The 27,410-nt window shown below is 41.7% G+C and overlaps 2 protein-coding genes across 2 annotated transcripts in view; both read right to left on the bottom strand.

Moving 5' to 3' along the window:
• Nucleotides 1-7,029: 7,029 nt before the first annotated feature.
• On the bottom strand, nt 7,030-9,764 carry LOC146394025 (relaxin-3 receptor 1-like). The gene has a single exon (XM_084936974.1). The coding sequence runs from the start codon at nt 8,725-8,727 to the stop codon at nt 7,741-7,743; it is 987 nt and encodes a 328-aa protein (XP_084793100.1). The 5' UTR covers nt 8,728-9,764; the 3' UTR covers nt 7,030-7,740.
• Nucleotides 9,765-10,556: 792 nt separating this feature from the next.
• Nucleotides 10,557-27,410, bottom strand: part of LOC146394024 (E3 SUMO-protein ligase PIAS1-like) — a 57,995-nt gene continuing 41,141 nt past the window's right edge. The window contains exons 3-13 of the mRNA XM_084936863.1: nt 24,337-24,421; nt 24,085-24,223; nt 23,866-24,000; nt 22,536-22,641; nt 22,141-22,214; nt 21,698-21,858; nt 20,643-20,779; nt 20,227-20,452; nt 19,503-19,642; nt 18,337-18,377; nt 10,557-15,922 (exon numbers count right to left, since the gene is read on the bottom strand). Of these exons, the coding sequence (XP_084792989.1) occupies nt 15,560-15,922; nt 18,337-18,377; nt 19,503-19,642; nt 20,227-20,452; nt 20,643-20,779; nt 21,698-21,858; nt 22,141-22,214; nt 22,536-22,641; nt 23,866-24,000; nt 24,085-24,223; nt 24,337-24,421 (1,607 nt within the window). The 3' untranslated portion in view covers nt 10,557-15,559. The remainder of the gene's footprint in view (nt 15,923-18,336; nt 18,378-19,502; nt 19,643-20,226; nt 20,453-20,642; nt 20,780-21,697; nt 21,859-22,140; nt 22,215-22,535; nt 22,642-23,865; nt 24,001-24,084; nt 24,224-24,336; nt 24,422-27,410) is intronic.

Raw genomic sequence — 27,410 nt, 5'->3', positions numbered from 1 at the left:
CAAAGCAGCGTGGCTGATGTGGAGTGAAGCCACGTTAATGAAAACGTGTTCAACCATTGGAGATGTGAGCAGGACAGACGGAACAATTGACGGAAAAAGTGGGGACTTTATACCAGTTTTTAAATTGTGTTGATAGGCCACGTAAAACCAGAGTTATGATAAAAAATATCTGCAATGTTTGGTTTTCTTCCTGAATACTATCGTTGTTTATATTTACTGCAGGAAGAAACGGTAAAAACAGCGTTTTATAAGGAAAACGCTCGAAATCACTCTCTGCCTGTGAGCAAAAACAAAAACAAAAAACCCCAGCCTTTCCTATTGGTCGAAAAATGTACCATGTCGACCAATCAAAAAATGATATGGCAACAAGGCATTTAGTTGTGTAGGGGGGGAGTTTTAGGTCACGGCGGTGTTTTGAGATGTGAGAGATTTGAGACGTTTAGCGCAAATCTTGTGTAGTTAGTGTGTAGTGTAGTTTTGTTGTGTGTGTCAGAGCAATGAGGTGACTGCTGAATGTTACAGGTGTTACAGGAGTGATACATCTCCTGTTGTCAGGCAGGTTTCAGGCTGTTCTCCTTTATCTCATAGTGGACAGAAATTAGTTTTTGGAGTGGCACAAATAATTTGTGTGGCATCAAATTTGATGCAGAACACCTGATTGTTCTGTAAATAGTTTATTTAAATGTTTATTTAAAAAAACCCGCCTTGGCTGCATCTTTAGGTAAACAGCTGCAAAAAACTTTGTTTTTTGCATAGCTCAGTTACTTTTTTGAAGAAGTAACTATATAATTAATTGCCCAACATTGGTCATTATATACTGTATTTTGCAGACAGACAGTTACAGGACTCTCTCCCAGACCACAGACTCATACTCATAATACAAGTCAGAGCTTTATAAAGAAAATTAAATAAAACAAAATAAAACAAAAAAGAAAGTTGTGTTTTTAAAATTGGAGTTCAAGTTATTTTATTTTTTTTTTTACTTCCAATAGTGTTAACATACACAGGTCATGAACAGGATTTTTTAAAAATTTTCATTGGAAGTGGGCTAAAGCAGTTTATTAAAAGTAGTCTAACATAAATGCTGTAATTTGATTATTTTAATAAACCATGTAACTTGGATGGATTCGATGCTGGCGTGACCACAGTGCACACGTCTGCTGTTGCTCACAGTGGTCCAATTGTCCGCTCAGGGAGTTTGTGTGTTCGCTCAGACACATGAAAAAATTAGAGGGAACATTGGTTCTCAGGAGGATATAAAGAAAAGAGGAGTGGCTCCAGACTTTTGCACAGTAGACTAATGCAGTTTGTGTTAAAGACAGAGACCCTACCAGCTGCAACTGCTCACCAACATCCTGCAAAGGAACAGAAGAAACATTACAGTATAAACTTACCCTTCCGAGACCAATAAATATCTTTGCAAACTTTTAATGGTGTTTATCCACCGGTGTAGTGGTAAAGTGAGTTCATATGTAAATATTTATACTTGAGAGAAACAACAGAAAATTATAACACAGTGTTAAAAAAGACTCAAAGAAGACAGAAGTTGTTGTTTTTTTTATGTTTACATCTATAAGCCTTTTCTGATCACTTATATATTTTTTTAAAGCAAAATCTTGGAGCTAAATCTTACTGCATTAATTACTCATTCTCTGCCTCTTAAAAGTCTTTAAAAAGCAACCTAACAAATAAATAAAGAATAAAAAAGTAATAAATTTCAGTCCATTGCATCAAATTCACCAAGAGCAGGCATAAATGCAGCAAAGCCCACATAAATTACCAAAGGACAGGCCTTCACCTTTATGTTAAAGTGCTTCCAGTGTGAAAAGCTATTATAAAGGTCTAATTTGACAGTAATGGCATTTCTGAGTCTAAGCTGGGTTGGGTCTTTTATTTGCAGTTTGCACCAAGTCAAACATGGCGGTGTTGTGTGATGGTCTGGGGCTGCTTGCTTTTGTTGATGAAACCATGAATTGTGCTGTCTGCACGACAATGATCCACAAACAGCAAGTCCAACTCCGAATGGCTTAAAAAAGCCCCAAAAGAGGCCATTCGTGATCAAAAACACTCCAGTGTGGATGAATTAAAATAATTCTGCAAAGATGAGTGGGTCAAATTCCTCCAAAAGACTAATTGCCAGTTATCTCAAATACTGCAGTTCTCGCAACCAAGGGTGGCACGCCCAGTTATTAGGTTTAGTGGGCAGTTAGTTTTTCAAACAGGATTGAATTCATCATTTAATAAAGGCTGCATTTTGTATTTACTCAGGTTATCTTTGTCTATATCAGAATCTATGTCTGAATATCTGAATTTGCTTGATGATCTGAAACGTGTGGGACAAAAATGCAAAAACAAAAAATTAAAAAAACAAATCAGGAGGAGGGCAAATACTTTTTAGTGCAGCATATTATATTAAAATACTGTGCATATCTCTTGCTACATCTCATGTCGTTATATTTTGCTTCCAAGGAGCCAGAATTACTTTAATGTTTTAAAGCGTTCCTATAAGAAAAAGCTCTCCAGGTTTTCTGAAGGTCTTTCCGAGTGTTTCTTTGGACGTCGGCTGCTTTATCACTCATTTTCAGTCCAGTTCTGTTACCTGGCCAATTATGGATGAATGTTTTTGTTTGTTAAGCCACTGAACAGTGACCTATGACTCAACCAGTTTTAAATTATATGTTTAGGCAATTTATTACTAGCAACTTGTTGCAACTGTCATGGTCCTGAGTCTAACGACTCAGTGTTTTGTTTCTTTATAATATTTGATGTTCTTGTTTATTCTGGTTATGCCTTTTATTAAGATTTGCCATTTGTTAGGTTTCTGTTCTGTGCCTCCCCTGGTCCCACTTCTCTGTGTTCCCTCTGTCTGTCCCCGATGTTATAATGTCTACTCATGTGTATCTGTTAAGTTCAGTGTCTAGTCTGGATCTCTGTGTCTGTCGTGTACTTCCTGTTTTACTTCGAAGGTCTGTGTCTCATGTCAGTGCGTTCAGTTTTGTGCTCTCCCTGTCTCATCTCTGTAATCAGTGTCAGCCATGTCGCCCAGCTGTTTCCCCTTACTCCTGTTCACCTCCTGTATTTAGTGTCTGCGTCTTCCCCTGCTCGTCGTCGTGCTGTCCCTCATTCCCCACTGTGTGTTCCGTCTGCCTGTTTAGTTTAGTTACTTTCCCTGTTTTGCCCGCTGTCCAGCAATAAAGCTGAGTTGTTTAAGTTCACTTTTGCCTCTGCGAGTCCTGCTCTTGTGTTCACCGTTCCTGCCTGCCTGCTCACAGTCATGACAGAAACAATATGTAATTTGTTCCGATTTCTTTAAATGAATCTATGAAAAATGTTAAAGATGACACAGTTTGACAAGCATAAAGTAGAATTATTTTACCAACACCATGATTCCAAAAGAGCAGTTAGCTGAATACTTGGCACATCTTAGCATGGTGTGCAATTTGAAAAAAATGGACAAGTGGAAGATAGAAGAGAGGAGGTCAGGAGGGGACATCAGTGAGTACAGCCATCTGTAAAACACGGTGGAGGCTCTGTCATGGACTGAGGCTGAATGTCAGCCAGTGGTGTTGGAGATCACAGTGAAAATGGAGTAAAAGCATAAATGGATAGAAAATCACATAATGTAACACTGCCAGTCGTGGATTGGTCTCCCCAGAGCCTGGACCTCAACATTACTGAAACAATGTGGGATCATCTTGACATAAAACAGAACAAAAGGCAGCCAACATCCAAAGAAAAGCTTTGAATGTCCTTCAAGAAGGCTGGAGAACTATTCCTGAAGACAACTTAAAGAAATTAGAAGAAAGCTGAACAAGAGAGTTCAGGCTGTGTTGAAGAATAAAGGTGGTCATACCAAATATTGACCTTTAAGTTCATTACAATCATACATACTCTGTTTTACGTTCAAATATTTATATATCCATATACTTAAAAACTGTATTTCCATGTACGCTCGCACATGTTTCAATAAGACACAGTGCTGCATATTTCAGCTCTAATTGTTATCAACCAACTAACAGCACTTTGAATGGAAGGAATTATTATCTGTGTCCTTACAACATGTCAAATAAAAGAGAAGAGAACAAGACGAGAGCAACACTAAGGTGACATGTTCACTGTCTAAAATTCACAAAGAAACCGGTGGAAGGAATTTTAATACTGTTGTTATGGCTACCTTTTTTCACTCTACCTTGGTCCTCATCTGTTTCCCTGATTAAGGCCCATTATGGCAGGGACATTATTATTCAGCAAGAAGACATAATGGCAAGAAACATTTACACATCTCTTTATGTGAAATGGTTGGAATTTATTAGCAGCCCTGGAGATTTTTCTCACTTTTATTCTCTCAGGTACACAGAAGACTGTTTCTGCAACCCGGGCACTGATTAGCGCTATAAATAACTGTGTTTTCCTCCCAAATTTGTTGTTCCTAGAGTATTTAAAAGTAGAATGGGAGGCAGAGCCTTCAGTTTTCAGGCCCCTCTTCTGTGGAACCAGCTTCCAGTTTGGATTCGGGAGACAGAAACTATCTCTACTTTTAAGATTAGGCTTAAAACTTTCCTTTTTGCTAAAGCATATAGTTAGGGCTGGACCAGGTGACCCTGAATCCTCCCTTAGTTATGCTGCAATAGACGTAGGCTGCCGGGGGATTCCCAAGATGCATTGAGTTTTTCCTTTCCAGTCACCTTTCTCACTCACTATGTATTAATAGACCTCTCTGCATTGAATCATATCTGTTATTAACCTCTGTCTCTCTTCCACAGCATGTCTTTTATCCTGTCTTCCTTCTCTCACCCCAACCGGTCGCAGCAGATGGCCGCCCCTCCCTGAGCCTGGTTCTGCCGGAGGTTTCTTCCTGTTAAAAGGGAGTTTTTCCTTCCCACTGTCGCCAAAGTGCTTGCTCATAGGGGGTCATATGATTGTTGGGTTTTTCTCTGTATCTATGAAGCGCCTTGAGGCGACTTTTGTTGTGATTTGGCGCTATATAAATAAAATTGAATTGAATTGAATTGAATTGAAATGTCAGTGCTGTGAAAAGCCATCCAATGGTAGGAGATGACCTTTGCAAGACCTGCAGAACCTCTTCGTGATTAAAGTACCAACAAAGACTGATGGGACTTTAGTGACTTATGAAAAAAGTGAAAAGATTTCTTGTTCCAAGGCTTAATGGATGAATGAAAGAAAGAGCTTTCTTTTCAGTCTCAGCATAATTACCTTGAGGTGTTCAGACTTTAAGACTACCCCCTGCAACCCTGATAAGGACACGCTAAAGAGAATGGATGGATGTTCAGACTTCATAAAGAAACACTGTTCATTATTCAGTTGGGTTATGCACTTTACCCTCTTCACTCATTTGACACAATCTTCTATTGGAGGAGTCATCAAGTATTGGCAAATCAAACTGGCTGGGTGATTCTGTGTAGAGAGAATGCTTGTGTTAATATAATAGTGATATTTGGTGACAGCGTATTGATCATCATCAATCACCTTATCATAAGCTAAACACAATGGTTAGAAACCTTACTCATTTGAACGTCCAGTAAAAGTTCTTTTTTACAGTAATCTCAGGTTTTTCACAGCTCTGCTTGCCTCATGTTTCCAACCCTGCCTACGACTTCCTGATATAATTCAGAGTACAACAAAGACATTTTTTAGTCGCCCAGCAGTCATTCATTTGACTAACAATGCTGCTGCTCTCCATGCTGCCACACTTTGTAACAGGTGGTGGGAAACTCAGTTATTTATGGCCATTAAATTCCCACTGAGCATATGTTGTGGTGACTCCAAGTTCACCACCATGCAAACTACATGTGTACATGAGAAGTGCATCTGTACGCCAGCTCAGGTGTCAGCTCGTGAACGACATCGAATTTACATTCATTTTCTGCTGACTTTACTTACTAAAATTACTTACTAAAACTTAAATCATGGTGACATATTTATGATATGTCCTCACAATATGAGTAATGCCAATTAAGACACATCTGTTACCTGTTTGTATGATATCAGTGTACCTGTAATGGTGGTGAAGTGGGGGGAGTAAGGAAAACATGTAGAACTTCCTGTTTAAACTTTAGGAAAAAGATGCTTTGATTGATACATTTAAACTTTTTGCCATTTACATCATTGTGATAAATCTAAACGAGTTATTTTGTCTTTTTAAAAATACTTTGTTGAAGTTTATTGGATTTATGCGTAGTCAAAGATCTTTGCTCAATAAAAGCAAACGTCACCAAATGCAGAAAAAGGGCTCTTTCACAATTTTATCTTTGTACCTGTAGCTATTTTATATAAGCAGTAATGTAGATAACTGTTTCATATGCTGTTGAGATTTGGGTTGTTTATTAAAACAATTATTTATTTGATCCCGTCCTGATTTTGTTGAATTTTTCTCACTTACAAAGAAATGAACAGTTTCTAATTGTTATCGAAGTTTCATTTGTATGTATATATGCATATATTACTTAAAAAAAAAACATTTCTGCACTTTAAAGGATGTATGATGCATACAGTAACGAGCTCGCTTTCGTAAAAGCACAGTGAGTGACAAATATTTCTGTTTACAGGATCACGTGTCGCATTTCTGGCTTTTTAATAGAACAGAAATATCTAGGAAAGCTTAGCTACTGTTTAAAAAAAAGTATACACGCATTAGTAAATTAAAGAAAAACTTGTCTCCCTCTTTTTAATTCGACATTTTACATTTAGCTCAATTCAGTCAGCAGCTGTCCAGTGTTCATCCAAAAATAGACCATAATCTCTGATATGAATGTGTAACTTGTATTTACCTGACACCTGCTCATTGAGAGGCTCTTCTTTTCATCTGATAAGTAAGTGAGGACGGAAAGCCATTACAAAGTCGCTTCATTTGAGATCACCAGCTTCCGTCATTAAGCGGTGAGGAGACGGGCGGCAGTTCTGTTTTCATGTTCTGTTCACCGTCACATCAGCTGCTCATGAGTCAAACCGGTAAACACCTGCTAATCAGATCACCCGTTTCATTAGTTGTGAGGATAACTGACCCACGTGACAACTGAAGAACAGTTTTATTATCACACACACAAAGAGTACATACATTTGTCTCGGTATTTACAACAATCATATTTCAGTTTGTCTTTTGTGTCTTTTTGCACCTGTAAATGATTGATGTCTAAAAAAAGAAAATAAAACACGTCACCTGCAACTTTCACCTCTTTGCTTCAAGCCGGTGAAGCCTTTAAGTGCGGTTGTGTGTACGCTGTTAACAGTATTTGCCAAGACATTCACCGAAGGATGTAAAAGGCGTTTAGCCACTCACTGTGCAGTAACACCACCAGCACACCTAAGCGTATTGCCATGCGCAATTACGCGCGGACTTTGAACTAGAGACACTCACAAACATCATAGATCATTTTGGTGAACAGCTGTTGTGCCACAATGTTCATATTTGGACTCGTTTTTACACAAAATAGGTGATTCTATAGAGCCCAGCCCTACAAGCTAAACGATTCAGCCACATTACGCTTTAAAATAATAGATGGAGTAGTAGACTTTAAAATCAAGAAACACTCATCAAAATTAAAAGTTTCTTTCTTTCTTTTTTTTTCATGAGCTGAACTGAGTCTTGACACGATGTTGCTCGGCCTGATTGCTCATTCTGGGTGTTTTGGCTCGTTTTCTGCGTGCGCATTAAGCGCGTCATTGTCTGCCAACACCTTTCGCCCTGCGTAAAATCATCGGCAGGACTTGACAAAACACCCACTATCCTCTGTGTATCAGACCTCTCAGTTTGGTCCTAAACTCCTTTCTCATTAGGCAGTAAATGATTGGGTTGAGGCAGCTGTTGGTATGCGCAAGACACACGGTCAGTGGGAACACATACATATGAACCGTGTAGTACGCATTATCCCAGTTTGCAGCGTTCAGTTTGACCAGTACGCTCCACAAGGTCATGGCATGATTTGGCATCCAGCAAAGAAAGAAGCACAGCACGACGATGGTGATAGATTTTGTAACTTGGGATCTGCGTTTGGGGTTGCTGGTTTTCATACTCCGTTTGCGGATGAAGCGCAGCAGCATGATGTAGCTGATGGACACGATTGACATGGGCAAAACAAAGCCTACGACGATTTTCTGTATGTGGTAGAGTGCTAACCAGTACTGTCCACCTGGAAACCTCAGCAGACACAGTTTTTCTCCAGTTACGCTGGTGACTGTTGAGAAAATCGACGTGGGCGCAGTCGCCAGAGTCGCCAGTGTCCAAATAATTGCGCAGACCCATTTGGCGGAGCACGATCTCCGCGCGGTTCTGTTCTTCAGGGCAGAAGCGACCGACCAGTAGCGGGTCACGCTCATGGCGGTGAGGAAAAACACGCTGGCGTACATGTTCATCACGGTGACGGACAGGATGATTTTGCACATTGCGTATCCAAAAGGCCAGCTGAAGTCCAGCGCGGTGTCCACGGCCCAGAAGGGCAGGGTGAGAACAAACTGCAGGTCCGTAACGGCCAAATTGAACACGAAAAAGTTCACTCTGGACTTCTTCCTTTCTTGTTTGACCCTGATAAAGAAGAGGACCAGCAGGTTGCCGATCAGGCCCGCAGCGCAAACGACCGAATACACCAGACAAATGAAGAATCTCAGAAGCGGGGTCCGGTCTGCGGTCACGTCTATGTCCACGAGGTTTTGGAAGAGCTCCATCTCGGTCAGTGACTTGTTCAAATAAAAGCTTTCATTTTCTTCACTCATAATGCCAGCCAGCAGCTCACAGACACTTCGGGATGAACTAGATGCAGGTGTGCACTTTTTTTCTTAAGTCTTTTTTTCTTAAGCTAGATCCAAACGGCTGCATCTCAAGAGTGCCACAAACTCATCTGTCTCTATCACCTCCCCTCGCTCGCTCTTTTCTCCAAGGTGCATCATCATCCCGCATCTCCGCTCTCCTTAGCACGACAGGACCACTCACCCCACCCCTCTCCACCCTCCGCCTCTCGACCGGAAGGTGGAGTTGAAGTGTTTGGCGAGCTCAAGGTTCGACCATCAGAGCGCGCTCCTTCATCAAACCCCGGAAGGCGCGTGCAGTTAATCATTTTATAATTATGTTAATTAATCAAATGTTCCTGTCAGGTTGCGCTTTTGTCACCGGCGGAACCGAGCGAGTCTGTCCAAGCTCTGACCGTCATTTACAAGCAAGCGAAAAGTTCAAGACGACTCTCCACCGCCACCCAGTGTTCAGATAAAATAATGCACCATGATCCAGCAGAGAAAACAAGAGCTCCCTCCGTGCGGAGGAGTATTAGGGCCACATTAAGAAAAACATATATAGTATTGATCATTTTTGAATAAAGTCGAAATGTGCAGATTACAGTTGTTATTTCAAGACAATCTGTCACGACTGCTCTACTTTACATACAGTTTATACTTTACAAAATGCTTTGTGTAGCCTACACGAGTTTGTGAAACAAGTTGATCAGCCGTCTTGCGATACAACATACATGCTCTTTATTACACGAGGGTGGAACTCGCATCTGTCCATGACAGAGCATTTCATTTTGTACAAATTCGGCCAACTCTTCCAAGTTTGTGTTTTTTCCTTCTTTTCCGCGTCCTTAATGATCACCACAATGTGCTTATTAGCTAAAAGAGAAATCATTTCCTTCCTTGTTACTACACCGATTCTGAAGTGTAATTTCAGAATCGATTCACGAACTCACACGATACAGCAACCGTGGCAGCTTGTCTTGAAACAACTGTAATCAATATATGATCAATATTATATATACACACACACACACACACACACACACATATATCTATATATATATATAAATGTGGCACCTAATACTCCACCCCACCGATAGGGCAGAAGCTATACTACAACTTTGATGTTTTATGCTGACGTCAGCAGTGTTAATACGGAAATGGTCATGTCATAAAATGCTGTATTTTAAAAAGTGAGCCAAAGACAGTGTTTATGTCTCCCAGTGACTACTATACTGCTTTAAAGTTTCAGATCATCCAATGGATCTAAAGCTTTTTCCTAATTGTGTGACCCTGACCTTTGACCTTAAATTGTTTTATTATCTTTGCCCATATGACTGGACCAGAACTGACTGAAATCTTTGTCTTCTATAAGCTGTAAAAACATAAGACTTTCAGATATATTTGTGCAGTGTGTGATTTTGTAAAACTTTATGGCGTCATTGTGACGTATTGAAAAAAAAAAGCGTTGCACAGCTCTCTCTGTGCCCTTTCATATATTACTCAATATGATTTGTTGATTTTTTTTTTAAGATGAACTTTGACCTCAGGTGCTAACAGTGAAGGTCAAACACTAAGCCAACTTAGGTATTCATGTACCCCAGGCCTAGTATATTATTGTAAAGTTTGAAGATGATCAAATTGTGAGTAATCTAAATCTTTTAACTTATTATTTGGTGTGATCTTGAGCTTTTACTGGTATCTACCGTCAGTCTACCGCCTACACTACTTCCAAACAAACAGTAGCGATTACATATGCCCTCCGTTCGGGAGGAGAACTAAAAGGATTAAAAGAAGAAAGACGAAACACACCGAGAGAAATAGCAGAATGCATTTTATTACATCTAAACTTTTCTACATAAACAAGTAACATTCAATAAGTAAACAATTTCGTCCAATGCAGGTAATAAATATTTTTTTTTCCCACTTGGTATATTTGTACAAACTGACACGGGTCTAACTGTACACCGTCTTCTCCTTTCCCTCCTTTCAGGTTTGTTTTCCAGATTGGAGCCACGAAACAGAACCTGTGAATGTTTTAAGGCAGTGAGTGCAGATGTCGTCTCAAGTCTGACTTTGATATCGTTTTCATAGCGTGGAACTCGTTATTGGCCACGGTCGTATTTTTTTCTTTTCTTTTCCCTGTTTTTTTGGTTTGTTTTTGTTTTTTAAATAATAGTACAACTTCCATTTTCTAAAAAATATATAAATTATTTTATTCTCTCACTCTGAATCGACGCACAAAAGCATACAAACGGACATCAAACACCCATGTCTGGATCTGAATCTTTCAGTTTTCAGGGTTCCACACGAACATAATATACACTTCGCTGATTTTTCCCTTTTGTTTAAGGTCATGACAACCAAAGACTTGAGTTGCTTGTCGAGGCTGACTGTGGAGTTCTTTTGAAAACACACTTAGGAGTAACTACTGCTTTAAAAAAACAAAAGTGGCCTTATTCCATATGTTCTGTGTGTGTGTGTGTGTGTGTTGCTGAGGAGGGACTGAGAAAGCCGTGACCTTGTGCTTATCCATCCTGTTTGTTAGAGTGAAATAAACCCAGCTCAATAAAGACTGCTTCGCCATAAACATTTGCCACAAATGAAACCACAAGAGGAGGGAGCAGCGGACACCTGAAGGAGGTGGAGGAGGGTCGGACCTTTCCCCGCCTTCACCACAAACACATTCAACACGGTCTCTTCTCCCACTTCATGTTGCCATCGTGACCTGCTGCCCAACGAGCGCCTCGACAGACGTTTCAATAAATTAAGACGGTGATGGGATTCATTCAGTTACTGTGACCACCTCATCAAGTATCCAAACACTGCTGCTTAGTTATAAAACTGACGTGAGAGAACGTGAAGGACCGAAGGTTTCACCAGCAAAGCAAGCCAGGGGAGCTGAGATAAAGGCACAAACACACAGGCTCACGTAGTTCCTGCTGCCCAGAAACGATCAACTCACCAAGTCTGAGCCGCAAGCGAACAGCAACAGTTCACTTTGGGAGTGAAATCCACACGATTTCCACAACGAATGCTCTCGCATGCAGCTTCCTGCCTACGTGACATGGTTCTCATGGGTGACAACCATCAAATGAACAAAACAACCCAGCAAAGTTAAATATTGACATAATGGTAATAATATCATAAATAATGTGGTTCCTCTTTGCCTACAGTTATGATTGGAGACTCTCTGCAATCTGAAAATCCTGCCACAAAACACACAAACAGATCCACAGATTAATCTGATCGGCAGTAGCTTTTCACCTGATTTTCTCCGAATATAACAATAAAATCACCGTCAACCGTGAAGTGGAAATCTGGTTTAAAGACAGGCCTGTATGCACGTGACCAGGTGTTTTTAGGCTGGTTCCAGGAATCAGAGAAGTACATCGATTGGAACATTTAGAAAATCCATCAAACTGCCTGAGGAAGATCCCACGTATCAAAGGATTAAATTAGCACTTGGAGCAAAACACTATGCAGACCCCCACCCAAACAGTTTAAAGATGGAGGTGATGTTTTTGTTTTTTTAATTTATACTCATTAAAAACACAAGGAGAATAATAAATAATCCCATTTGAATACATGTTTTCTTTGAACAGAGAAAACGTGTACACACTTTTATTTTCTGAAACAAGATTAGCAACTCTGACAGAATACAAGGTGGTTAAACTTAAACAGCTATTCAAGCGAGGATCACTAAATCCAAAATATAATTTTACATTTTTATTCCTGCAATCATTTATCTTTGCTGCTGTGGCTCTGTGTTGAGACCTTCCTTGCTTACACATAGATGGAGAACTGGAGATGTGAGATTACGTCAGGCGCTGTGTTAAAGATGGAGCTGAGATTAAGGTGGGTTGCAAAGCGGCTTGCAGATGCTTCAGGTGACTGGGCCTGGCTTTGAAATCAGCTGATCTGCTGGGGTTGGGGTGATCTTACCTCTGTTGTCAATTTGAACCTTTTTCTTCTTTTTTTTAAAGTTATAGTTTCTTATTGTTATTGAAGGGGGATTAATGTTTCACTGAGATGAGCTAAAGCTTAATGGCAGCTGTGGGAACACGGCGAAAGGCTTTAAATCTTTGACACTAAAGGCTCTGAAAGGTTTTGCTTCCGCCTGGCCAAAGCAGCAAACCTGCACGTGACCGCCACTTGAATAGAAAAACTTTTAAATTCCTGACAGAATCAAGCAATATTTCAACGAATATCTACAGCAACTCTTCATTAAACTGTTTACTGACAACCCATCGGGTGCTCACTCACACTGACTCGGTCAGGAAGCAGCAGGAACCCGAAGCGCATTAAATCAAGCGCGTAATAATAACGCATGTGTTTTGTGCCCTTATCGTAAATATTACCAAAGTCAGCTCCAGAGAAAACACACACGCATGCACACACGCGTCATTTCCATTTATGAGTGACTACACAACACCTTTCTGAGAAGTTGTGATGCTGGCAGGGAAAAAAAAAGAAGTAAAATGCACATTAAATAAAGTCATATAACATCAGTTCCCAGAGACTCACACACTCTCAGTCATGGAATTCAAACATTATGTAAAAATATAATGTACAGAAATATGAATACAAAATAAATAAAATACTGCACGACATACACGACACAGACGAGACTTGTTCTGGCAAATGACTGAGTCAGTCTGAGAGGTGGGGGGCGGGTTCCCATGAGAAGACCTGGGAAAAGATTTACAAATGCCAAGAGAGAGACACAGAGGGCGAGACAGGGAAGGCGGGGTGTGGGGTGTATCTGGTTTGTCGAGAGTGGAGGGACGGGGCAGAGGATCTAATGTGATGGGTTGTGCTGTCAGAAGCGATTATCTCACGGTGGCGGGGATAATTAGGCTCTGACGGGAACTGCCCGTGTCCGACCTCTGGAAGAAGAGCGTCTAAGAGAGACGGATAACAGGGGACTCTGGGAAAGTTTCAAGGACACAGAGAAAGGGGGAGGTGGGGTGTGCTGCACGGGCACCGGGATTAACGGTGTCACCAGTAATGTGACCAGATTACAGAGGATCTCTGCAACATGGATGTGTTAATAACCTGAGGGGAGCAGGAAGCGCAAGCGTGTCCAGTCTTAAAACTGCAAACCTTTCACTTTTTTAAGCTGAACGTTAACGCCGTCCTAAAACCGCTGCGCTGCTCTGACACTTCCACATCACGCTCTGAACATCGCAGAGGTTTTTTTCTTTTAAGAAGCAGACAGGCAATGTATTTTTAAACCATCTGGCTCGGTGCCCGGTCTAAAAAGGGACAAGCTGAGATTGCCTTCTTCAACTGTGTCCCACTATTATCTGCTTTTCCCAAAGAAAACTCCTGAGATGATATCAGTCACAGGTCCAATCTTCAGAAGATGCTTTAAAAGGAAAGTGGGCCCAGGGTTGTGGGTAAGCTTTTAAGACATTAATCTGAGCAAAAAACAAGAACAAAAACCCCCCAAAAACAAAAAAAACAGGCACAACTTTAAGCTTGGTCACGTGCTATGGACGCCTGTATCTTTAAAAAGGCCCAGCGCTGCTACAACACCAATTTGACCTTCATCATCAACAGAGAAGACGAGACACGGTGGGCAGAGGATTAAGTGGCATAAAGTAAGGACAGCAGACTGAAAAGACTGTGACGCACAGATCAAACTACCCTCTTGATTATTTTGATCATATTCAGGTACCATGTGTGTGTTTTTTTTGTTGTTTTTTGGGGGGGCATTGTGCAAATGAAATAAACAACTGAAACTGTTCCATCGAAAACGTCTAAACTGGCAGGTATAAATAGTTTCACTTCTAAATGCTGTCTGCAGGTAGAGTCTCTAAAAGGAGGCGGGAATTGAGGAGAGAAAATGAAAAACATTAAAATAAAATGGAAATGGCTAATTCCACACTCCCCACAGCATCAACCTGAAGGTCAAAGGGAATGCATATATATTCATATATATATATATATATATATATCTAAATATTTATATTTCTAAAGGCTTAAATATCATACATAACTTAAAAGCATAATAAAATTATTAGCACATGAATAAACTGTATATTCAGCGTCTGAAAAGCTCCCGTCGTCGGAGAGAGACACAAAATGCCGTGAATTTGAACGTGAGAAAAAGAGAACAGCACGCAGAGAGAAGTGAAGTTTAGATCGGAGAAATGCAAATCCGACATCTGGAAACGGCGTATAGCTAAAAGAGAGCAAACCACATGGCAACAGGCATATGAATGAGCTCGTGTTTGTGTGAGAACACACACAAAAAAATAAAATCCGACTCAGTCCTCCACTTACAAACAGCGACTGAAGCAGCTCTCTAGGCTGAAATTGTCCCGATTTAACATACAAAAGTAAAAGAGGAAAATAGATTCTGTTCTCTGTACACGGTGCCGCTCCTTTGTTTTTATTTAAAAAAAAGAAAAGAAAAAAAGAGATTTTTTTTCCCCCCTCCTTTGTGTTTTTGCTCAGGTAGCATCTTTGCTCGTTGTGCCGAGTTGGTACCAGTATAGCAGTAACGTGGGTTCACATGCTGGACAGGTTTCTGATCTGAAGTCAGCACACCAACACAATGTCCACACCTTTAAGCGATGACTCGGGACTGGACTCGGGTCAGTTGTCCGCTCATATTATTAGTGCTCTTCTTGAGACCGACTCGTTGTCACGGCTCCTCGAACGTTCAGGGTTTGATGACTCGCGGGGGGTGGGGTGGGGGTGGGGGGAGAAGTCTAGTTTCTTAAAAGTCACCCCTCGCGGTTGAGTTTGTGATCGGGTTTTGTTACTGGATTCCAGCTGTGCCCGCGCCGTCATCTCCACTCATCCAGGGTCAGTCCAACGATATAACATCGGGTATCCCGCCGTAAATAGCCGCCACCGCAGCTTCAGCGCTGCTCCGGCTGGCCACCACCCCGGGATGCGTGTGTGAGGAGTGTGAGCTCGAATGTGAGGACGAGTGTGTCGAATGAGTGTCACGGAGGCTGCTGGACGAGACCAGGCTGCTGGTGCTGCCCGAATTGCTCGCCCCGTTGGTCGGCGCTGTCAGCGAAGGCGCAGAGGAGGCTGCCGATTGGTCGAGGAACAGGTGGGAGGCGGAGGAGGAGGTGGTGTAGGGCATGAAGCGGTTGAGAAGCAGCTCGTGGTCTTCTGAGGCCGAGGCAGCCGCCGCTGCTGCCATAACCATGTTGTAATGCTGAAAGGAGGCAGAAACAGAAGCAGGGAGGGGGTGTTAGTGAGGCACAAAGTCCTGAAAGATCCAGATGTGGGTCAGTTTAAGCCTGAGAGTAGTTCAAATATCATTCACCCATCTGCATATCCTGCTTTTATGTTTCTCATTTACTAACAACACATTCAAACAGCGAGAACATAAGAGATTACTAAACTATCCCAGACAAACAGACAGGACTCTAACAGGCAATCATTGTGCATTTCACGCAGGTGAGCTGTTCTGCATAAGATACAGTTTAATAACAGACAATGTAGTGCTCTGTCAAGGTGAAGAGAGAGGTGAGTATAAAAGCAAAGATTTGCCTACGCTCAAATATGGTCACAAGCTCTGGGTAGCGCCTGAAAGAATGAGATCATGGATACAAGCGGTGGAAAAGAGATTTCTCAGAAGACCTCCCTTAGAGATAGGATGAGGAGTTTAGCCATTTGGGCAGGGCTCACAGTAGAGCCACTGTTCGTCCACATCAAAAGCAGCCAGCTGAGGTGGCTCAAGCGTCTGACAAGGATGCCTCCTAGGCGTGGTGTTCCAGGCATGTCCCAGTGGGAGGAGGCCTCGGGGTTGCCCCAAGACACGTCAGAGAGATTCCATCTCTTGGCAGGCCTCCGCTGGCCTTGCTGTTTCCTCAGATAAGCTGGAGGAGGTTTAGAGGGAGGCTGTTGGCCCCGTGACCCAGCCCCGGATCAGCAGAAGACAATAGATGGATGGCGTTCCATTTTACTAAAGTGTGTATAGTGTGATCCTGTTAGTTTCACTTCACAACAACAGTCATCTATCTCAAGGTTCTTTGCAAGGTAAGGTAATACCTAGGTATAGTAAGATAAGACTTAGGTATACCTAAGTCTTTGTTCATATGGGACAGAGATATCCCATATAAACGATGGTTTAGCGAGAGTGGGGAAATAGAACTCCCATTAAACAGGAAGCGACTTTTACCTGAACCACAGAGAGTGTGAAAGGTGGAAATAGTCAGCCACTGTTTCTGAAGTCATGACTTGTTCCATTATAGAACACATTATGACCAGGAATCAAAAAATAGCCAAGCCAACTTTATTTATAAAGCACTTTAAAAACAGCAACCACTGACCAAAGTGCTGACAGGCAGATAAATAGACTGAATATGACCCAAAATGAGTGACTGAGCCCATAAACTCAGCAAGAGAGTCAAGAAGACAGAAAGAAGTTTCCCTTCAGACTTCTACATGACCCAAAGTCTGGAAAAACAGATATCGCCATCTGGTGGTCTTCGAAGAGAATGCAGGGTTAAGGGACTCATTCTTCATACCCATAAGCTGCGGTCATGTTTTCTACAATGACCCAGAACAGCGGGAGGGCTCTCCAAAAACTCCAAAACTCAAATCTCACGTATTATACTGCATGTACGGTCGCTGTCACAGGTATGAATACATGAAGTTGTGAAGAATGTGTAAAACTGACCTACGCCTGTAAGTCATTACAGATGACCACTGGAGCACAGAAGCCTAGTCTAACCCTGTGTTTATGAGGACAAGAAAAATGTTGCCCCCAGGTGGCGGACTTCAAATAAGTAACAACGCAAATGCCTACTCATCCATGGTGCTGCCAGCTGTCTGTGTCCATGTCTGCAAAAGAGTATAATCAAGGCACGAGTCCTCAGAGCATTAACAGTGCAATGAAGCCGGAAAAAAAAGATCCAGATAAACTAAAAGAATCAACTATCGCCCGACAAGTTGGTCACAACTCTGTACTTCCTGGTTTCAAAGTGTTTCTAATTAAAGTGTTCTAATTAAATAACAGAATAATGAGAGTTTAGTAGTTTATTTAAAAGGTGTTTTTCCCTTAATCACAAAAATATGTGAACACCGAACAACCTGCAGTGGTGTCCAGGTGTATTTAAAACTTTCAGGAAGCAACGAAACTGCTCTCCAACAAACACTCCTCACTGTGAAGTCTGTGGATTCATGCAAAGCAATACTGACTCTTGATGTGCAGTTGCTGTTGAATTTTAATACTATTTTAGACACATATGGCATCCCATTCATCCTCACTGGCAGAAGAAATCCCAGATGCAGATAACAGCTGGATATTGCACTACTGAAGCTATGCAAGACACTCTCAATTGGCAAACCTTCATCTCTCCTTAAATAACCAGTACAGACTACAGCCCAGAGGCAGAAGAAATAATAACACTCGGTAACAGCCACATTTTATGGGAAATAACACAAAGAGGGCAGCTTGTTTCTGAGGAGAGCTAAAAACAAAGCTTGTGCTTTCTTTTTTTCCATCAGCACGTTTTGAACATTTTGTTCTCACAGGCTTCCAGGATTTTACTGAAAACAACAAAGTGTTTCAGCTGCTAAATTCAGCCACGTTTACACAATATCAAACACTGCTGTACGTACCGGATGATTGTCCCCTTGAAGAAAAGAGAAAAAATTCAACTCTGGAAATAAAGTAGAGAAAGAGTCAGTGATGAATATCACAAATGCAAATACATATTGTATGGTGTTTTTTTTTTAAAGTTAAGAGAAGTCAGAAGCACAGAGAGGCACAAATCTGTGAAATAGGCAAGGTCGATTCATTAAAAGTTAAAGAGTAAAGTTCAGTTGCAATTTTAAGCTTTTTGCCTTTTTCATTGTGTTTTCTTTCAGAATTTACTGTGCAAAAGTCTTGAGCCACCTGCTTGTCAGAAAAATGGGAAATAGGCACAACAATATATTGAAACACCTGCAATCATACATGGAAATACAGTGCTGTTATTATTAGAGTTTACGACCATAGCACCCTGAGCATGCCCAGTCTCGGCTGAAGTCAGAAGCTAAGCAGGGTAGGGGATGGTTAGCACTTGGATGGAAGACCGTCTGGGAACACCAGCTGCTGTAAGCTTTGGGGTGGCTGTAGCTCAGGAAGTAGAGCAGGTTATCTACTATTCTGTTGGTGGTTTGATCCCTGGCTGCTCCAGTCTGCATGCCAAATATCACTGGGCAAGACGGGTTGACCCAAGTTAATCTCCGAACATTCATCGCAGTATGAAAGTTTGTCCTTTTAATGCATTTGTAATGTTTGGGATCATTTTCAGCATGAAGTTGTTGTAAATGAGACGCTTTCCACATGTTATTGCATAATGAATCAATGTCTTTTCTGCATTAATCAAAGTGAGGCTACAGTTTGTTTTTTTTAAGCCTGACATTTTTTGGTCTTATCACTTCTTCTTTTGTCCTCCACTTATGCAGTTTCTTCAGTGTTTTTAAGGACACACTGCACACTACACTGAGATCAGTTAACTAATAGCTCTTTAGGAATCACTGTGTTAGAGCAAAAATACTATTTTATATCTGTCAAACTGTGTTAGCTCTGGCATTTTTCATCTGATTCAACTAAAGGAAGTATGAAAATGGCAAACTTTTGTGTCAGGCTACTACTAACAAAGTGCTAAAGATAGAATTTAAAATGCGTTGCTAAATTGTCTATAGTTAGGTTTACATAAATGCACTGTACACAACAGTATCTTTACTAATGCACATGTATTCATGAATACTTGCAAAGCATCCTGTATGTGTGTCATTACCTGAAAGGTCATTGGGGGTGTGGTAGTAGGGCCTGTAGTCCTGGATGAGAGGGGGGACAGGAGGGATGTAGCTGGTGTCTATCCCGGGCATGCTGGGGGTACGGCTCACAGGAGAGGCCTGATGGTGCAGGTTCAACACGCTAAAGGCAAACACAGAGGAAGAAGACGAAGAGATGAAGAACTAAAGAAGCCACGTAACTTCTAATAAGGCTTTTATGATGTGTCACGTGTACTGGGATAAACCACAGGGCCGTCCTGTCACCTTCAATTAGAAAAGTAACACTCACAGGATTCATTAAAGAGAAATGGGAGCAGCAGATGCACCTAATGAATTTTGGATTGGTAGAAAAGGCAGCTGTTTAAATTTCATAGCCATACTAAAGCTGGATTCAAGACTTCAGTCGGGTCTGTTTGTCGGCTGTTTTGAAATTTTGCGACAAACTGTGATTGGCTGAACTCTGATTCCTGTTTGCAAAAAAGGCAAGCGAAGCGAGTTATGGAAAGTCAATCGGGTCATCAGACGCAAATGTTTCGTCGACACGCTCGGGCACCGACTGCGAGCGCCGACGTGAAATGTCAAAAAGATGCTGTGCTCATGAATCATTTAAGCAGAGAGACAAAACTGCCCACTCGAGTGGCTAAAACGAGCATCAATTTCACATTTAATCAAATTCAACCTGCCTGCGGAGATTAAATCAGCATCTAGGGTGTGTGCTCGCCTCACCCTTTGTTGATGACAGGTGGCGAGGTCGGGGACATCGAAGGGCACGCTCTTTTGATAGGAGGAGGCAGCGTTGGGGGCGGAGGCGAATCCGGTCCTTCGTCGTCTGAGGAGCTGTCCAGTGTCAAGTCGATCACTTCCACTTTCTTGCCGTTGCTGCTGTCGCTGCCTCCGTGGCTGGACGCCGAGGAGCTCCGCTGATCTGAGCCTGCGGCGGTCCGGCATGAGCCTGTAGAGCGGCGGTGATGTATCAGTTTGTGTTTGTGCAAATGTTTTTGATTTTCAGAGACTGAACAGTTAAAAAAAAAAACACAACTTCTCCCAACAGATGCCTCGCCTAATTAAAGCTGGGATCACTAAAGGCAGGCTTTCAGGCTAGCATTCCCCTTCCCTCCCTCCTTGTTTATCCCTTATCTCACCATCCAGCCCATTGTTATAGGAAGCAGAGGACACCTCCTGCACTTCCTTCTTAGACCTCATGGGGGCCCAGCTGCCATCCTCCTTAAACTGGATCTCATCACAGTCCGTGCAGCTATTGAGGATCTCCACAAAAAGCCTGAGAACAAACATACATGTCATACAGCAACCAAGAGAAAAAGACTTCACATCCACTTTACATTACATAAAAAAGCAAAGACGACAACAAAACAGTTTCTCTCTAAAAATCATTCCACAAAAGGCTCTTTTATATTGAGCAAGTGTTTGGAAGATAAACCCCCCACTACATTTATTAGAGTAAATCCCTTATGCTGTATCATTTTATTTGTATCCCATCATATATATATATATATATACGAAGAACAACCACATAGCAAGCGTTGAGTAAATAAAGAAAACAATACAACGCTCCACAGAGCAACAACAAACAAACAACAACAAGAAAAGGAGAGAAGAGGTAAATTGTTACAGTGTTCTGGGACTTTAAACATAAAGGCTGTTTTTTCTGCAAAAAATATAGTATGGCACGTACACTGACCAGCCACTTTATTAGGTACACCTGTTCAACTGATTGTTAACACACATATCTAATTGGCCAATCACATGGGACCAACTCAGTGGATTTTAGGAATGTAGACATTGACAAGACGACCTGCTGAATTTCAAAACGACGCATCAGAATGAGGAAGAAAAGTGATTTAAGTGACTTTGAACGTGGCATTGCTGTTAGTGTCAGACAGGCTGGTCTGAGCGTTTCACAAACTGCTGGTCTGCTGGGATTTTCCTCTATAATCATCTCTAAAGTTTACAGAAAATTGCCTGAAAAAAACAAAGAGAGAAAAAAATCCAATATCCAGTTCTCTCTGCAAAAACAACCCATTGATGTCAGCGGTCAGAGGAGAATGGCCGGGCTGCTTTGAGCTGATAGAAAGGCAACAATAACTGAAATAAGCATTTGTTACAACCAAGGAATTTGGATGAGGACCACTCTTGGCACTATTTGATCAAAGGTCACCGGCAGGCCACAGCGACCTACCCGTCAATGATGAGATGCTCGTACGGCGCCTTCTTGTCGCAGACGGGACACACCCAGGTGGGCTTCTTCTCATTCATCTGGATGTAAAGTGTGGCGTCGAAGCACTGCAGGTGGGAACATGTCAGCGCCCGGCACGGGATCATCAGCCGCATCTTCCCCAGCTGCGCAGTGAGCACATACGTAGTCAGGCCACGAAGGAAGTATAAGTGACACACAAATGTCACAAACACAACAAACCCATATAGCAAAACAGGATAGGGGCCAGAAGACAATAAGACAGGTGGTTCATGTTCACATACATAAGTTATGTACGAGGGCATGTCGAGTCACATACAAAGTAAAATGAGAGGAAAAAGAAAAGTAAAGAATGGAGCAACGTGTTTGGGCATGACTGAACCTCGAAAAAGGGCCTTAAATTCATGAGGAGCAGGGAGCATGTTTACCGGGCAGAGGAGCGACACTCGAAGGCTGGTTGTGGCTATTTCGCTGTCTGGGTCGGCTGTTAGCTTCTCTTTTACTGCAGGGTAGAGGAGAAGGACAAACATGTGTGAGTGTCAGAACCAAAGTCCTGACTTCTCCTACCAGATGAGCCTCCTGAATCACTGCCTGACTGCACCTAAATCTTTTTATGCAACTTGCAAAACAGCATGCAAGAAATATACAGACAGCTCCCATCTGACTGGATGAAAACATTTCAAAATAAGAGTTCAGTCTTAAAGCTTTTTGCCCTGTCCCACACCACAAATTCAGCCTTTGATACATTAAATTACAGTGGAAACAGAAGAACAGCATTAGCTGATACATTGGATAGGTGCTTCTTTTAAAAAGAGGTCCTTACTGAGTGCTCTGGAGTGGTCTGGGTTTCTGATGCCTTTAGCTCGCAGTCTCTGTAACAGCACTGTGGACGACTGCTGCTTCACCAAGTACACCGCCATCGAGTAACTCTGTGAACACACGGGAAGACACGACAGAGAGTGACAGCACGTCCTTGAACATTTTACTCAGTATAACTTTCAAAGTTTGCCTCCACAGTCTCAGTGAAATCGATCCATCTGCTGTGACACTAATGTAAGTTGTGCAACAGTCAGCAAGCTCTTCTGTTCTCAGACCTTTCCTTTACCGCCCTCTACTGTCCGTCTGCGGAACGTCGAGCTCCACCCACCTCGATAAAAGCCAGCAAATATAAAGACAGAATTTTCTTAATCACATTTATGACGCGTTTATCCTGAAATCCTTCATCAAACGCCTCTGAATCCATGTATTTTAAAGGGAAATCTTCCCCTGAAGTTGTAGTTTTTATCCAATTTTGGTTTTCTTTTACAGCATTTGGCTGTAAAAAGGGAACACTGTGCCCCTTCCTGGGCTTCGCACCAATTTGAAAGCCTCTTTATATAATCAAAGTATTCTTTAAGTCTTTTTTTAAATAGGCTCTTCTCTGCTTCTTCTTCTTTTTTTGTCTGTCATCTATGTGAACACAGTAAGTTAAGAACACCGTGTGATGTGATCATACACAGAGGCATGCGGCAGCACCTCGTTGCATAAATGGGGACATACATTAATCAAGATTAATGCAGATTTTCAGGACCTCTATTTAAGACAGACAATTCACATTAATAACACCCGCAGATCAGCTCAAACAACAGATTAATTAACAGTGTTGTATCTGGATAGAGCACACAATAGAATTTATTTAATTTTTTTAATGATCATGATGCCATTAAAAAAAAAGTCAAACCTTAACTCGTCTCTAGTCCCTTATGTTGTGTTACTAAAAATAAAAAAAGACTATATTGTGATTCAAGTGCTTGGAAGTATAAGGAGTGAAAAAGTCTGCAGAGGAAGTAAAGGAGCAAGAGTGCAATGAGTCGAACACAAGACATTCACACATAATATTTCTATGTCATTTCTTTGTAAAGCCAGAATTAGCTTCGACTTATTTGTATTAAGCTTGTTTACGTGTTTGTCTGATGGAAGAGGCTTAGACGAGGGTGGGGGAGCTGCAGGAAGTCAGATATCTGCTTTCAACTTCAGAACGACACCAAAGCTGAGAAAAGCAAAAAGTAAGCCTTCGTATTCGAGCAGCTGTAACCAGCAAATGTTTAAATTCATTCGTTACGCATCTAAAGTGTCAGTTATTCACACACACTGCAAAAGGCTTTGGCTCCTACCCTTCCGATCTCAGCGGTCCACGACACCACGATGGTATTGGGGACTGTGGTGGACAATCTGACCAGTGAGGTAATGTTGATTGGGCGGCTGGGCCGCTTGGGCTCGACACCGTTTTTGGTTGGAGGAAGATAACCCTAGAAATGAGAAGCGAATATTATTAATGTCGTTTTCCAGGTGGCATTCTAACATTCTTTATTAAACGGCTGAGCGCTTCTCACCGGCAGGTTGCACGGCTTCCCGTTTACTTTCACACACAGATTGGGGGGGAAATGGTCTTCCTGAGGACAGCTGGTCTCCGACAGGCAAAACCGCAACTGAACCTGAACTGAGAAGTCACATTTGGTCCCCGAGATGTCCCTTTGAGAGCAGAAACACATTTATCAATGCGCAGCCGCGCAAACCCTGTACATTTCTGAATTATTCATGAACAATTCAGCATCCTGCGTTGACGGAGCGGCGTTAAATTTTACATTGAGCTGCTGATCTGCTGAACTTGCTGCGGTGTTAAAGCGAAGGCGAAACATGTCTCCTGAAACCGCTGGCTGTTGTCTGACGCTGCAGAGAGACAGAGAGAAAGCGGGAGAGGACATGTTTAATATTTGAGGACATTACATATAAACCTGAATTAATCGTGCCTGCTTTCTCACATTACATGCATCTACTTTTTAACCCTCAGACATAAATATAATAAAAAACAACGTCTGAACAAATAACACTCCCCATACATGAAGCAGGTGAGGAAATATGTGCACAGCTGTGTAGCAGAGGGGCTCTCCTTCATAAACATCTGCATTATCAGGCAGGGCTCGCACGCATGAAATGACTAACTGAGAAACACCTGGACGCCAAAACCAGACCTCACACTAAGGTGAAAACGAAGGAGAAAATGTGCGCGTGCTATTTATAGGCCCACCCACAGGTGCGAGCTCGAGAAAAGTTTGAGTTGGATTTGTGTAGGAGGTCAACATGAAACTACGAGTCACGAGGGTTCAAACTGAGCCCTGTTTTGCATTTGGACTTTAAGGATGTTTCAGCTTCTCAGGAAACTTGCTTAAATATCTTCTGTCATAAAGTGAAAGACAGACACCGTCAGTTAGTTTCTCTTGGCACGGATGGATATCCCATCGAACCAGAGGCAGTTCAGGGGTTTAAAAAAAAGTTTATATATTCTATCATCCCTGTGAAAAATTCATTAATATGTTTGAACATGTTCGTTTGATGATTTCAGATGGAAATGTAAAAATAGCAAATTATCATTTTAGGGTTATTACGTTTTAAACTGCAACTACACAAAAAATAGCAGCCACGGAGGTCGTAGTGAAACTCCAAACGTGACAGTTTCTCAGGTCCTTCTGTTTGCACTAATATTTATACTCTCACATCTTTGGGAGCTCACCTTTGACACTACCTTCAAGTCTTTCATTTGGCAAGATAAAAGCCCCGTGGGTCATAAAAAATGTGGTATGGGAGTTACAGACATTTAAGTATTATATTCAGTACTGTGCAAAAGTCTCGTTTCTTTATGTTGTGCTTCTGAGGATGGCATCTCTCAGTATGGTGTGCAGTGCGTTCTATATATTTGCGAAAACTGATCTGAATGTTGTTGTTAACAAAATACAAACATTCAGCAAAGACCTGACAAGGGACATGTGGGATACATCTGCACTTGGTTTAAAGAACGATCATGGATTGGCCTCACCAGAGTCCGGACGTCGACTTTATTGAAGATCATCTTAACAGAGAACAGGAAAAAAAAGGCAGCCAACATCCAAAGAAGAGCTTTGAATGTCCTTCAAGAAGCCTGGAGAACTATTCCTGAAGACTACAAGACAGCTTCCTAAGGCTGTGTTGAACCATAAAGTTAGAATAATAATGGATTGCATTTTATATAGCGCTTTTTGAGACCCTCAAAACGCTTTACACTTCCACTATTCATTCACTCTCACATTCACACACTGGGGCAGACTGACAGAAGCCCCTCTGGCCATCACCAGTAGGTGAAGCGTCTTGTCCAAGGACACAACGACCAAGACAGAGAGAGCAGGGGATCGACCTTGTAACCTTCCGGTTACAAGATGAGCTTCCCAACCCCCTGAACCACAGTCGCCCCCTGACTGACTGTGCAAAGTCAGTTTTTATCTATATGTTGCATTCCCGCGTCACGCCTACATGTTTCAATAAATCACTGAACCTACTACACCTGTATTCATGTGTTCTGTACACACATGAAATCAAACTACACTTTAAATTGGGTTGAGTTGAACAAAAAGGTAAAAAAAAAAAAAAAAAAAAAAAAAACAAGAAAAAAACCATATTTAAAAAAAATTCCAGCTGAGATGTAGAACAGGTGATGAACTTCTTAGTTCAAATGAAACTGAAAAATGAAAGCAACTAAAATCTCCACTGAAAAAGATTTTCTTAAAAAAAAAATCTTCATTACAAGTTTTCCTTACGCAGACCACTATAATCAGTGTTGAAACACTGTTGATGTTTTACTCCCTTTGCGTGGATGTTGTGAAACAGATAAATCTCAGTGGGAATGTTTTGGTCTGCAGGTTGTGTAAGTGAGGAGCGAGGAGGAGTTGTTGCTTTAGCTACATAAAATAATGCTGAACTGTGAGTGTGTGAGTTAAAATGTGTCTCTGTACACACGCACACACCAGCTTTAAGAACACAAAAATGCTTTCCATATATGGCGTGTGCGTGTGTGATAGGGGGGTGGGGGGCAGTACAGTTCCTATGGATGATTACTGGACCAATCATGTACCTCCTCTCGGCATACCAAACAGCCATTAAATTTCCCAGTAATGACCCGTCTCATCACCAGCGTGGTATATAATTTGTTTGACATGTGCAGTGTTTGCTGTATGTTCCTGTGTGTTTTAAGCAGCAGCCTGTGCACTGCGGAACAAAATCATGCGCGAGTGTGCTTTCGAACAACCATCTCCCTCCTCTCCGGGCACACAGGTTATAAATAGAAAAAGCTCTCTCACTCCCTCACTCTTGCTCTGCCTATCTCCTATCACTCTATAACTCCCTCTCTCTCTCTCTCTCTCTCTCTCTCTCTGGTGCTGGATTTGTTTCTGGTGTTTCAAAGTGAGTGGTTGGGAGAGATATGAAAGAGGTTGAAATGGCCTTTGATTGATGTCTTCCTCACTCTCACTAACACAAGGCTGTATTTTTACCCAAGCACAGTGTTGGACATCAACTTTAACTGGTCTAAAGTTGCAAAAAAAAATATATATATATGTATATCTGAAAGCAGATGCAAGCTCCTCATCAGCCCTTTACCATTAATCTTCCTTGGGATTTCTGTCCTGCTTATACACAAAATTAAAAGTAGCAGTTTGAAACTAAACTTAGTCTTCTTGCCACAGATCATATTTCTCATTTAAATCTACAACGGTCAACTTTTGGTACTATAGCGGGCACTGCTGCCAAGACATGTGTTGTGCCATATCTCATCACTCTCCTGTTTCCTTGGTAACCTAGCAACTACCATTAACACAGCACATGGAGCCCAGAGCCGATGAATGGAAGAGTC

The sequence above is a fragment of the Perissodus microlepis genome, chromosome 1 (genome assembly GCF_051167445.1).
Source record: "Perissodus microlepis isolate ML-2025 ecotype Zambia chromosome 1, ASM5116744v1, whole genome shotgun sequence".
NCBI lineage: Eukaryota > Metazoa > Chordata > Actinopteri > Cichliformes > Cichlidae > Perissodus > Perissodus microlepis.
This window is presented reverse-complemented; position numbering and strand designations above follow the sequence as displayed.